Source organism: Bombus impatiens, unplaced genomic scaffold, assembly GCF_000188095.3.
Source record: "Bombus impatiens unplaced genomic scaffold, BIMP_2.2 scf_0296, whole genome shotgun sequence".
Taxonomy (NCBI): Eukaryota; Metazoa; Arthropoda; class Insecta; order Hymenoptera; family Apidae; genus Bombus; species Bombus impatiens.
In genome coordinates, this window is record NT_176715.1 from 634,754 (window position 1) to 647,864 (window position 13,111).

The following is a 13,111-nucleotide window of genomic DNA, read 5'->3' on the forward strand; positions in this document are numbered from 1 at the left end:
GAATGAGATTACGGGTTACAGTTTCAGCAAAGTTCTCGAACAAGGCGGTGCGAAAGCAGCGGAAACGGCTAGAAAGCGCAAAGGACAGCAGGCAAAACTGCAGAACTGAAAAGATGAAGAACGAAAGTAAGGGAAAGGGGCGAGAGAAAGTTGATTTGTTGGAAGAAGCGGTGAACGGAGAAACACGTGGCCTGGCAAAGAAGAGCGGAGCTCAGAGTGGAGCGAAAAATTGACCAGCCAGTGGTCGGAGGAACGCGAATGAACCGAAGGGGCTATATTGGAATAGCAAACCGGGTTTAGTTTAGAAATTTCATTATAAATCTAAAGAGTTTACACGAGTGGTAAGACGCACAAAGGTTTCACTAACGCGTTTCCATCGATGGTAACACGAAATGGCGAGCTAAACTAGAAGACAGTGGCGAATATTAAATAAGATGAAAGAAAACTGTTGTCCTCGTGAACAGGCGAATGTTTTGATAGTTAAAAGAAAAAACAACGATCCGAATAAGGCGAAGTTCGAAGATCCCTGACATCTCGATCCACTGCTCGCTTACCCCTTCCCGTGCCATTTAGTTCGACGAAACTCGGGCCCAATCGGTAGACATCGACGCGCGCTAAACAGACCGGACTGATGCAAAAAAACAGTCCGCGAGCTCGGTTTGTTATGTTTACGTTTGGCTCAAGTTTCTGGTCGCGAGTCAGACTCGCCGATATTAATGTTTGGGCCAAAATCTTCATCGCGAGTCTGACTCGCGATATTTATGTTTAGGCTAAAATCTTACGTTAAAGTACGGGAAGGAATTAATGTCGTTAAGTTAAGCAGGAATTATTGGCTACGTGTAAGAATTTTTAGACGCGATCGAGTGCCGAGATTAAGGGCATTTTGAGTGAAAATGCGAGTAAGAGGAGACAACTGCGTGGCAAATGTCCAACGATCAGCCTCGACGCCCTTGGACTCCTTACCTAATTAATCTATCGATGTTCGAGGAAGAAAGCACAGATGAAACAATGTCGCTGACAGATGCGGCAAAATTGGTGGTAGAAATTATGCTACGTATAGTTGGACCGAGACGAGGAAGGCGTTCATTGTAACAGGATTATCGGGAGAGTTTGAAGGTTTCGCGTTTTCTTTTCCTGTCACCAAACAGCAATAGATGAATCTTTCTTCGGTTCGGATTTTCAGACGAAAATAAACGAAACGGAGACGACTGAAAGAATTACGGAGAAGATCGAGAAACCGAATCAGTTGAATTCTAAATATCGTTTATTCCAGGAGTGTGTAATGGAGAAATCAAGCAGACCCGTTGAATGTTTCCGGATCGCATTTTCCTCAGGCCTACGCGTCAAATTCACCCACCCATCCTACAGGCTGAGGATCAGACAAAGTTCAGACAGCATACTACGAGCAAACTTCGCGTTCAAAGACTATTCAAACGAGTGGAAGATGACTGCAGGATAATTTGGATTAAATTGTATTACTGGCTATGCGATTAACTTTCGCCAGACACTGAGACAAGATGAACCTAAGTTCAATGGCACGACAGAAACAATATAAAGGAGCAGTTATGGGATTCTTGATATGTAGCAGCAGGCTCACGAATGAAAGAATAGGAGGAACGAAAACGATAGGTGGTAACTGTAAAAGTAAAAATCTTGAACTTGGAAACTTATCAACAAGTCCTTGGCAATTAATAGCGAAAAAATGAACACGTAACGCACAAGGCACCTATAGGATGAAATAGAAGAAACACCGCGATTAATTGGGTAAATATACAAAATTAACGATCGGTTAGGCAGAAGACCCGCCATACTCGCTATACTCAAACTTAGATTTTACAAATACACGAAAGATATAACGATATGACGATAATAATAAAATATAGTAACGAAAACACACGAATAGCTGTATATGACATTTTTAACATAATTTAACGCGTACATTCATCCCTCGTACGTATGGACGTACACGTTCACCAATCATCCTGCATAGAGCAAAAGTAGCAGTACCGTACCGTTAGCAATATCCGCCACAGACATCACACGTCACAGCCTTGCGTATACAACTTACAACTACTAGATTTATCGTACATCCGCTCACGCATACAAAATAATAAGTACGACAATGGCAAGAAAATTATTGTAGCGACGAATAGGCATAAATTTGGCGTGTCTCGTTCATGCCGATTGAAGCTAGAAATAAGATCCTCTGCACAGAAAATTGTAGTCGTAACAGTGACGATTCGATTACATAGAGCGATTTGGTTTCGATTATGTATCGCACTCTAAGACGGTTTCGCGAATGAATTTTCCACGAAGATAAATAACGAGAGAGTGACAATAAAATAACAAATACATATCACGTAAAACATAGCTCCCCTTGTGAACGTATCCGCCTGCAAGTTCGAATATTGTACGTAGAGAGCAGAGAACGTTTACTTAAAAAGACAAAGTCGACTGTATCGAGCGAAGAAGCATCGGGTGATTCTGGCTACGGGCAACCACTTTGGCTTCGAGTACCACTGTTGGCGTTGGCGTCGGCATCTCGCCGCCCGCCCCTGGCACAATTTTCCTTTTTGCCTGGACGCTTACTTACAATTACTCCTGAAATTCAATAACGAACAACGAATAAAGATAAGAATTTATTCGTGACTAACGACTAATCTTTCGTCGAATAAACCTTGCCACGTTATTCGTTGTTGGAATAAAACTCTGGTTGCTGGATGCGAAACAGAAAGAAGGCATCGGTCGTTTCCACTCGTCCAAGAAATTTAGCAAACATACCGCATCTTTGCTTGGAAAGCGACACAACTCGAAAAACTGCTTCTAAACGCAAATCGAATTTACGAATCAATTTATTATTCCATATATTATATATTATAATACAGGGTGGTTGGTAACTGGTGGTACAAGCGCAAAGGGGGTGATTCTAAGCGAAAAAAGAAGTCGAAAATATAGAATAAGCAATCGCGGAGGGGAAAAATATAACGACACGTTGGATACCATCGCGTATTTGATATATTCAGGACGACGAACAGGCAAACAAGGCAACAAAACTAACAATTGGAAGCTAACACCAGGGAACGTAACAAAGTTATTCGCTATGTCACGTACAATGCAAAAAATTATTTAAATACTTTCGTAAAAAAGCATTCTATAGAAATATATTCCCCAAACACGATTAATCGAACAGCCCAGTGGTCGATTAGCGGAATTAGGATCGGCCACGCAGCACTCACTCGTTTATATCTACCGACCAACCATGAGTCTCCTAGCTGCGAACAATGCAAAGTATCGTTCTCTGTCAAAAATATTACACCGCGGTAGAAAAGCTACGACCACGAGAGAGAAACCACTAAACTGTCTAATGATACAACCGAGTTGGTGCATTCTAGCCAGAATCTGTCGGATTTTCTTAGCGAAAAAAGAAGTCGAAAATATAGAATAAGCAATCGCGGAGGGGAAAAATATAACGACACGTTGGATACCATCGCGTATTTGATATATTCAGGACGACGAACAGGCAAACAAGGCAACAAAACTAACAATTGGAAGCTAACACCAGGGAACGTAACAAAGTTATTCGCTATGTCACGTACAATGCAAAAAATTATTTAAATACTTTCGTAAAAAAGCATTCTATAGAAATATATTCCCCAAACACGATTAATCGAACAGCCCAGTGGTCGATTAGCGGAATTAGGATCGGCCACGCAGCACTCACTCGTTTATATCTACCGACCAACCATGAGTCTCCTAGCTGCGAACAATGCAAAGTATCGTTCTCTGTCAAAAATATTACACCGCGGTAGAAAAGCTACGACCACGAGAGAGAAACCACTAAACTGTCTAATGATACAACCGAGTTGGTGCATTCTAGCCAGAATCTGTCGGATTTTCTTCGATTCGCGACATCTACAAATTGAGTCTGAAATTACAGACCGTTAGCCGCGCTGCGTTGCTAGCGAAGCTCCGCTGAAATAAATAAATAAAAATAAATCACATTTGCACGTGAAATCAGATTCAAGAGTCGAATATCCCAATGCTTGAGGCTATAGAACGATAAAACAAGGCTTTACCAAACGATCGTTACCGCTGAAGCGTATGCGATAGTTGCCAGTGACGTCGGTCGAGTGTGACATACCAATTTTCATGAAACTTTACCAACACACAATATATAGCACACAATAATAGAGAAAAATGTTCCAATCGCCTGCAGTTATTGCTAGAGGTAGAGCAATGCTGTAAACGAACAGTAAATGAATAAACTAAAAATACGGATGAGTCAAAACGTACACGATACGATGAATACAATGATAGCACGGAGTGAGTGTAGGCCGGTTGGTTTATACGGCGTCCAAATCCAAATCCAATCGCGAGAAAGAAAAATCCAACGAGCCCACGATAGTCGTCACCGATCAAGTCACTGTTCTCTTCGATGGTTAGAACGGGTTTCCACTACATTTCCATAGCCTACCGTTTACCTATTACCCTTCCTTCAGATGAACGAAGAGAGTTCGAAAAAGCAAGTTTAATACCTTTACGTTTTATATTGTGTCGTACGTTTAACGAAGAATTCAGTGGAGATTTACGAGAAATCGCCGTAAGTATGCCTGCGAAAGCAGAAACTTGGAATTTCTCAGATTTAAAAGCATCTTTATATATTTCTTTTTCTATCGTGTAATATTATCGTTACCTTTAATAAGATCCATATAACACGTATGAAACATAAATAATTAACATTTTTATATGTTAATTACATATCATGCGTTTTACACGTCTAATCTAACAATCTAAAACATTTGCTGAATTACGAGAACAAGAGAAATATTTCAAATCAACGTCTGGTCTAAAAGATCTGCCATATTGAAAACAAAATAACGGTGGGTAGCATCGCTTACAAAGTGTTAGTCGTATAATACATCCATAAGTGACCTTCACACACAAAACAGTTGCTCGCACTAATATTCCCACCATTATCCTCGTATTTGTAGCTTCGTATTAGAAGGGACGATTTAGGTATCGTGTTACTTGTTCTACGAATATACGAACGACCTGTCGTACGTTGAGAGTGCAAAATAATTCCTTTCTAATAATATGTATTATAAATTATCTTATTTTCTTACGTTTTACAATGAAATTTCTTAGAAATTCTAAGAAACAATTGCAATTGCGAAATATATTATATTTCGTATAGTTATTTAATATAATTAGCGCGAAAAGAAAGAGACATCGACATTTTCATAATACGCCGAGAAATGCGTAACGCGTAACGAAATGGCAACACTGTAATACTATAATACCATAGTTCTGATAAAAGACAACTTGCAATTTCTATAATACGGCAACGAGTAAAATTTATCGTGAAATTGCACAAATATTAGTATTAATCGTGACAAATATCGTTAGAAGATATAAAGGAAAAGAACGCGTCTAGTTTAAGACACAAAGAAGATAAAAGATCTATTCCTAGCGAGAAATTGTTTACGTATTTTCAATATGTACATTTACAGTAAATAATTGTACAATAATAATTCTCGTAGAATAAGCAACACGATATTTATAAATAATATCTGAATAAAGCTGTTTTAGTCGGGTGCATCTGTTCGGCATGTTTCCTTTGACGAATTTCATCTTGCAAGAGTTACAAGTGAATTAAACGAATTGCTTAAAAATTACAAATTTTTCTCGAATCGTGTAAGCTTAGCTATCGGATATAAAAAGTCCGGGCAGATATACGGCGAAATGTGCTAACCGGGGGGCAGAGTCAAGTGCACGGATATCTAATAATTTCCGAAACCAATTTTGGCCATATTTGCTTCCTTCCCTCCTGCTTCCATCCTATTTGCTTTTTTATACGAAATCTCTCTCGAAAACTATGTGCGATATGGAAAAATATGTTATACGTTATATGTTAATACGACGTCAACTAATATCTCGCTAGTTTGGAAACGCGCTGGACCGAATGTCAGCTAGAAAAATACGTACACAGGAGGTTTCAAAGGCATCGCAAGATCAAATATACAAGATTATAGCACGTCTACCTCGGTATCGAGCAAACCGTTGGCCCGAAACATTTTTTCATATCGTTCGTGTTTTTCGAGATACTACAGTGGCCCGAGACAGACTAAACACGCTATATATCAAGAAGCTCGGCTATTAAATAATATTTTATATTATTGTATATAATATTAATTATTATATTATTATATTATATTACCATACTAATTAATATACTATATTATATTAATTATTATATTACTATATTATATATAATATATATTATTATAATATTATTATATATAATTATATGAATAATATTTTATTAAATAGTTTACGATTATGGCTTGAAATAACGTTAGCGGTCCTTGTGTCAGTTTAGAAGAACCAACTTCATCTCATGTACAATTTAGAAGTTGAGCAGCCCGAAAACAAACAGTTTGCAAAATAGATGTTATTTCTGCGTGTCACGATGTTTCATTAGCAGAGCTGTAGCAATGATAAACAGGAAGATCATCGCAGATCGTTTCGATTTAATTACATCCTGTCAGAAATAAGCAAGTGGCCGGATACTTTTCAATGATGCTGTATTTCTGCCACTAATGATAAATAATTATATCTTACGATTTTTATGGAAGAGAAAACACAACGTTGCCGAATTGTTCAACTAGGCTGTGTCACAACTTTATCGACTATATTGTTGATATAAATATATATACGATGAGTCTCGTCATCAAAAGTATATATATACACATGTATACACTCTTTAAACTTAATAAATCATAATAAGAATGTTAGCTCCGTGAATGAAGAAAAAAGAAGAAAACAAAGATATAGAATAGAGCGTTACAAATATTACATACACCTGTTATATACAGATATAACAGATATGAAATCACAAAAATAGTAGCCTCAACGTCGAAGTAGTATCTTGTAGATACTACGTAAGCGTCAATAACGTGCTGTCTCCTTGTAGTTGGAAAAATTAAACGTTACGTCGATGTAATTCTGTTCCAATATCTTTTCCAGTTAAACAGTGTAATTTATTTAATTGCTTCTTTAGGAATACATGCTAATAATAATTGCATCGATATACAAGTAGAATAATCTTCTGATAAGTGCGTTTTCAGTTTCTTTGATAAGCTTGTAACAAAAAACTCGACGGATGTACGTAGACTTTCGTGATTGACCATATAAATTGTAATATATAAAAGGTACGTCGTACTTCCATTATGTGAAACATAATAAATAACAAAAATGTGTTTGCCGAATGCTCGTCTAACAAATACACAAGCGCGAAAATACAGACGTCTAAACAACTCGTATTACTCGCTATATCTATAATTAAATCTTAAATATAACGTAGTAATGATGAAAAAATAAGTTAATTAAGTTACAAAGTGTTTGAAACACTACATACGTAGAATACATTTGCAAACAAATATACTCAGTGTTAGTGTTGATCAAACGTAATCAGGTACATATAAATTAATATATGTACATATTTAATTCTATTCGTAATATTTAGACTATATTACTTTCAAATATATATATATCGTGTATAAAAGGTGAAAAAAAGATAAAAGAATCTTAAAAACAATATAAAATGTTAAATTTCTAAGTTTAAGTTATAAATACGGTAATTTAATTTTTAAGTTAATTTTCTTACAGTATATTCTTTTTTCAATATTTGATGAAAGTAACATTTTGACTTTAATCTATAGTGGAATTAAAAATACATAAAGTTAACGCATATATACACATATGTATGTGCATATGCGTACAATGAATGTACAGCGTACCTCATTCACACACTTATCATTCTTCTATATTTGTTAATAAGCTGTTGGAAATTATCAAAAGATTAAAAGTGTTTCGGACAACATCTATTTGAAATATATATACAACTTCCCTGAATGACCGTCTCATACGCATACATTCTTTCTTATTAATCATAATGTAAAATAATAAAGCAAAAATGAAAAAATGCAGTGGTAGTTGATATCAGAGTGTCTAATGCCAAAAATATACGTATGTAGTTATTAAAGTAGTATTCTATAATATTGTAACGTTCTTGTCGATACGCGTGCACGTGGTCTTGCGGACCAAGAAAGCCATCGATACTATTGTATACGTGTGTACCTAATACATACATACGCACATATACAAGTTACCTACACGGTAGACAGTACGAGTGAAATATCAATGTAAATACGTTTCGTAATTCGAGTCAGTTGTCATTCGGCAATATACCGTAACCGTACCGAAACTACATTCAGTTTACTGAAAAATTACATAATATAATGAAATCTTGGACTTAAAATATTATAACCGACAAGATCGAAAATGTCATCGCTCCGCAATAAAGAATCTTTTAACAGCAAGATACGACATCTTTATCTAATTATACTACTATACTGCTATGTTTTTAGTAAATGACTATATAGGATACAAAAGACATTGTTGATCTTATAAAGCACAAGTACGAGTTTATAAAGCACAAGTACGAAACCGCTAAATCTCTCGCATAATTAAAAAATTGTTTTACATCGAGTTAGCTCGTCAAGTCGTGATTAACAGGAAAAAGAATTTTTGAATGAACAAACGGTTGTAGCGGTCATTTTCTGGGATCGATCGAAATGCTTGTTTCGCTGGAATCGAGACACTGGCCTCTATGGAAAATCTTTTCGACTCTTTACATACGTATATTTTAGGCGTTCTCAAGCCGGTAAAAACCCTCGGCTTGTTTGAAGCTGAACGATCGTTACCGGCAACAAGGAAGAAAAGGGGTAAAAGCGTGTATACAAGCACCGTCAATAGTTGACTAATGTATGGTGAATAGTTAACCAGTATCTCACCTGAAAGTCGCAGTGGATAATTTCGGCGTCGTCTAGAAGTCGAATAGTGGCGCGATGCACCACCGTAACGTCACTTTTACTACCAAATTTCAACATTTCTGCCCTCAAGTCGCCACCCGAATTATCCCCCCGACCCTCATCGTCTCCTGCCCCACAGCACCACACACTGCCAGCTAATTACTTTCGATTCACGTTATTCTTGCCGTAAATGGTTATAACTGTCGCTGACACGCGACTTTTCAGTAATTTTTTCGTCAAGTCGATATAACGCACGATGACACTACTCAACGAACGACACATAATCGTAGTAGAATAGCAAACTTTCTGTCAACCGGTCCCGTCTTCTGACCTACTGTTGCAATGATGCCATGTTTTCAACTCACGTAACAAACCCAATGTTGCCGTTCGGAAATACACGAATTGCGTAATACGATTGGTCCATAGCTAGACTATGGCGGGAATTTAAAACGTCAAATCACGAATAACCGGTGTTTGCGTTCTTTTAACTACGTTTATAAATAGAACAAATTATCCAACGCGTGTTAACGAATATACTATTCTTTTTTGTTTGCATTTAATCTTTGAATAAAATAAAATATAGCTTATCTTTGTCGATGAACCTGTTCCATCATTATTAAAAATGGTTAATGGTTGTTAATTGGACATTACATATAGTTAATAGTCCTGTTAACTAGTGCGTAATGTACGTCTTATTCTAATAAAACTCGTAAATAGTAAAAAATATTAACTGTTGGTGTAAACCATTCGCACTTAATGCGGTACTGATTTTTGTGAGAGAAAGAAGAGAAAATAAGTGCATTTAGTGACATTTAAGATATTCGATAACTGTATAGCATTAACTATAAAACAATTTCATTTCTACCAGAATATACCAACATTGAGTAAAACAATTCATTTTTTCCATAATCGTGTTCTGATTGTCGAATATCGTTCTTATCGAAACGTTGCTTGTGTACAAAGTTACAGTGGCTGCCCATAGAGGGCACTAAAGGATGAATGACTTGTGTATTAAAGTAGTAAATCGAAATATGGTGGGGGTAAACTAGGGGCATTGAACAAAGGTTGACTGCGTTGGTCGAGGATTCGGCGGCGCATTCACGACTTAAACATGGCAGCGGCTACCAGCGTTGTCGTACTCGACAGAGGCAACAATACCACCTGCACGATCAATTTACACGGTGTGTGCGCGCGTGCAGATTGCTACAAACCATTAGATTTACGAGTTGACTATCGAGTTGTATTAAAATCTTCTTGACATAACGTGTAACAATACAAGCATATACGACACACATACCGACATACACACACGACACGCGCGACCCACACACACGACACACATACACAACACACGCACACACGACACATACACACACTTGTCGAATCATCTTTACGCCGAAAGGCAATATTCCACATCATCATGAGGTGTTGCTAAAAAAATTTCGACAGAAACTGATCGCGTAGGAACACAGTTTGAAAGAACGTGCCGTAAGATATATTGGCAACGTAACGCTCCCAGATCTGTGTCGTATTCTTATATTTTGTTCAAGAGGAAGACAAAGTGTGTGCGCGCCTTTACTCAAGCCTAACCTCCAGTTTTTGTGCTGTTTTCATACGTGTATCGTGTATCCACTAATTTATACATGTCTACGTTGTTATTAAACGTTTGCAGTCCAATTACAAGTTTAAATTGCCATCGCAATCAATTTTGCCGTGTATTTTCATACATTAAATGCATTTCGACATTTCTTTTAAAGTGGCTGTTTATTCGCGGCATCGTCATTGTAAACACACCGTACGTTTTCCTCAAATTTTTGAATATGAATGACATTTAGCTAAATGACAAACGTACACTTCAATTCTATTCGAACTAACAGTAGAAAGTTTATTATTGTCGTGAACGACAGCAAAGAAGATGTTAAATTAAGATTTTGATCGAAATTTTTCATTTTGCAGGAGCTACTGTGGTATCCTGGAGAGTAAATAATCAAGAACAACTGTTTGTCAGGTAAGTCATCGTTTCTGTGTACTATTTATGTCAATAGAAGTAGCTTGCTGTTACGATTAATTACACGTACAATGGAACGCGCGAGCGACCTTACCGTATTTATATAATTAATAAAATATAAATTTACATATCTACAAATGATTTTATGTATATCTCTTTTATGTATATATTTCCGTAGGACATTTGTCCTATCAGACTTGTTTGCAACAAATGACAATATTCATTGTCCTTTCGATAAGTTTACGTCGATACTATATATAATGGATATCTAACGTCCTTTTGACGTTACAGTTTATGTAATGAAAATTGAATAATTTTTAATGCAAAATATTGACTACAAGTGAATTACAAGTATAACAATAATTTATAATTTATCTGATTAAAGAGATGTAGTTAGTACCCAAAGTTATTGGGTAGTACCAGATATTCTTTTTTAAAAAATTCAGAATTTTACGTATATATCATCGAGGAACATTGAATTTTATTATAGATGTTACAGAGAATTATGATACGTTAATATAGTGACTCGTTTTGGCACCGTTAAATTTCCCATAGATGCATAAAAATCGACACTCTACTTATTAGACAAGACAAACACATACATCTTATGAAACACAAATATTATAAAAATATTAACGTTCTTGGCGGAAGAGCAGATGTACCGTGGTATTTTTTTCTCTAATTAAAGACAACAGTAACCTTTTTTAAATTTAATCAAACTTTGAAACGAATCTGTCTCGAAACTTTCCTTTCTCTGACTATTTAGAAGAATTTTATAGGTTAACTTTATAAATCTTCCCAATAATAGGGTTGGGCTGTGTCAAAATTGAACAAGTGATACAAGGGCGAATAAAAGAAAGATTAAATTTGATACATTACGGATCTTTTGTAACTTTTGCATTAAAAAGCGTAGTTTTATTCTTCTTATTTTATGAACTTATAACATATATAATATGTAATATAAGCTATATGTAAAGTATACGTTCCATTTTATGTAAAATCTTTAAGAAAGCTTAGATCCGCAAAATGCTAGCAAAATATCGATGTTTCTTTTACAGTGTTTATTAAAATCACTTAATTTTTAATATTTTTAATATTTTCGATGATTAATATATTATATTAATATTTCGACGATTTTTAATATTTTCCGTTTATTATATAATATATACGTGTATATAATACGTACAAAAGTGTATATCGTAATAATTTTTAAACATTTTAAAATAAGACGGAATGAAAACGTTACGTGACGGAACAAAGTGTGTAGAAACTTGTAAAGTTGCAAATTAATTTGACGAGGTTCGTCGATATTATGAATACGCTGTATATCGTCAAGTTGGCGAAAATAACGTGCAGCTTTTAGCTCGTCTAAACAGGACAATCCTTGTCAAAGCGATGATTATTGGGAAAAATGATGTAACTAGACGACAGAAAAATCTACAAAGTATGATTCATTGGGTTCTTAAAACCCACTTACTTGCGACGGACAGGCATGGCGATAGAAACTATATCGTTTAAAAAGAAATAGATTGTAACCGTTCCTTAGTTTGTTAAAAATACTGAGAAAATATATTGTTTCGACGGAGGAAGATAAAATATTAACGTTAATGTTCTTGCAACATTCATTTTATACGTGCTATGAAAAGCTTAGGAAACTTATTTATGGAAAACACAGAAAATTAAACCGTTTGTCCAACTAAATTGTAATAGACGAGAAGCAGATAACATACATGTGTTTGTGGGTAAAGTCATCGTATTAGGCAAGACACGCGTTGCAATAGAACGGACAAGTATTTTTAGTTAATCAGAGGCGCGTGACAAATTTCGTTCGTCTATGTATATGCATCGTTACCGTATAACCTTTCAATGCGCACACCAGTTACACGAGTAAGGTTTTAACGAGTGGGAGAAATATTATCGAAGGAAAATAGCGCGAGTATAGTAGAAACGACAGCATGCAAGACATGCGTGCACACCTGCTGTGAAAGAGCCGCTTAAAAGCGCGGTGCCCGTGACGATCGCTTTAAAAGCAGCAGTCCGAGAGCAGACGATGAAAAAACTGACGAAGCGAAGGCAAGGGCGCTCTGGACCAGTAGGTATATACCTTTTACACGAAGTTCAGGGCCCCTCGCCAGTTGCTAGTCATCGGTTCTTCCGACTTTAAAGGTGCTGTCAGGACCGCTTGTTTCTGTCCCTTTCTCCTATTCTTAAATACCAATCAATCGCCCTT

At 36.2% G+C, this 13,111-nt stretch overlaps 2 protein-coding genes across 9 annotated transcripts in view; one reads left to right on the forward strand and one right to left on the reverse strand.

The window, feature by feature from the left end:
• The window catches only part of LOC100741623 (FERM domain-containing protein 5), a 58,617-nt gene extending 49,382 nt beyond the window's left edge, over positions 1 to 9,235 (reverse strand). For 3 of the 6 annotated variants that reach the window (XM_012384755.3, XM_012384754.3, XM_012384753.3), the window contains exon 1: positions 8,856 to 9,233. In XM_012384755.3, coding sequence (XP_012240178.1) covers positions 8,856 to 8,951 — 96 coding nt within the window. In that variant the 5' untranslated portion in view covers positions 8,952 to 9,233. Of the gene's footprint in view, positions 1 to 8,855 lie in introns of all 6 variants that reach the window. The other 3 variants (XM_012384756.3, XM_024367131.2, XM_024367134.2) reach the window with 2 other exon arrangements.
• Positions 9,236 to 9,904: 669 nt separating this feature from the next.
• Positions 9,905 to 13,111, forward strand: part of LOC100744251 (putative glucose-6-phosphate 1-epimerase) — a 42,716-nt gene continuing 39,509 nt past the window's right edge. For all 3 annotated transcript variants that reach the window (XM_003488897.4, XM_033320363.1, XM_033320364.1), the window contains exons 1-2: positions 9,905 to 10,054; positions 10,830 to 10,881. In XM_003488897.4, coding sequence (XP_003488945.1) covers positions 9,985 to 10,054; positions 10,830 to 10,881 — 122 coding nt within the window. In that variant the 5' untranslated portion in view covers positions 9,905 to 9,984. The remainder of the gene's footprint in view (positions 10,055 to 10,829; positions 10,882 to 13,111) is intronic.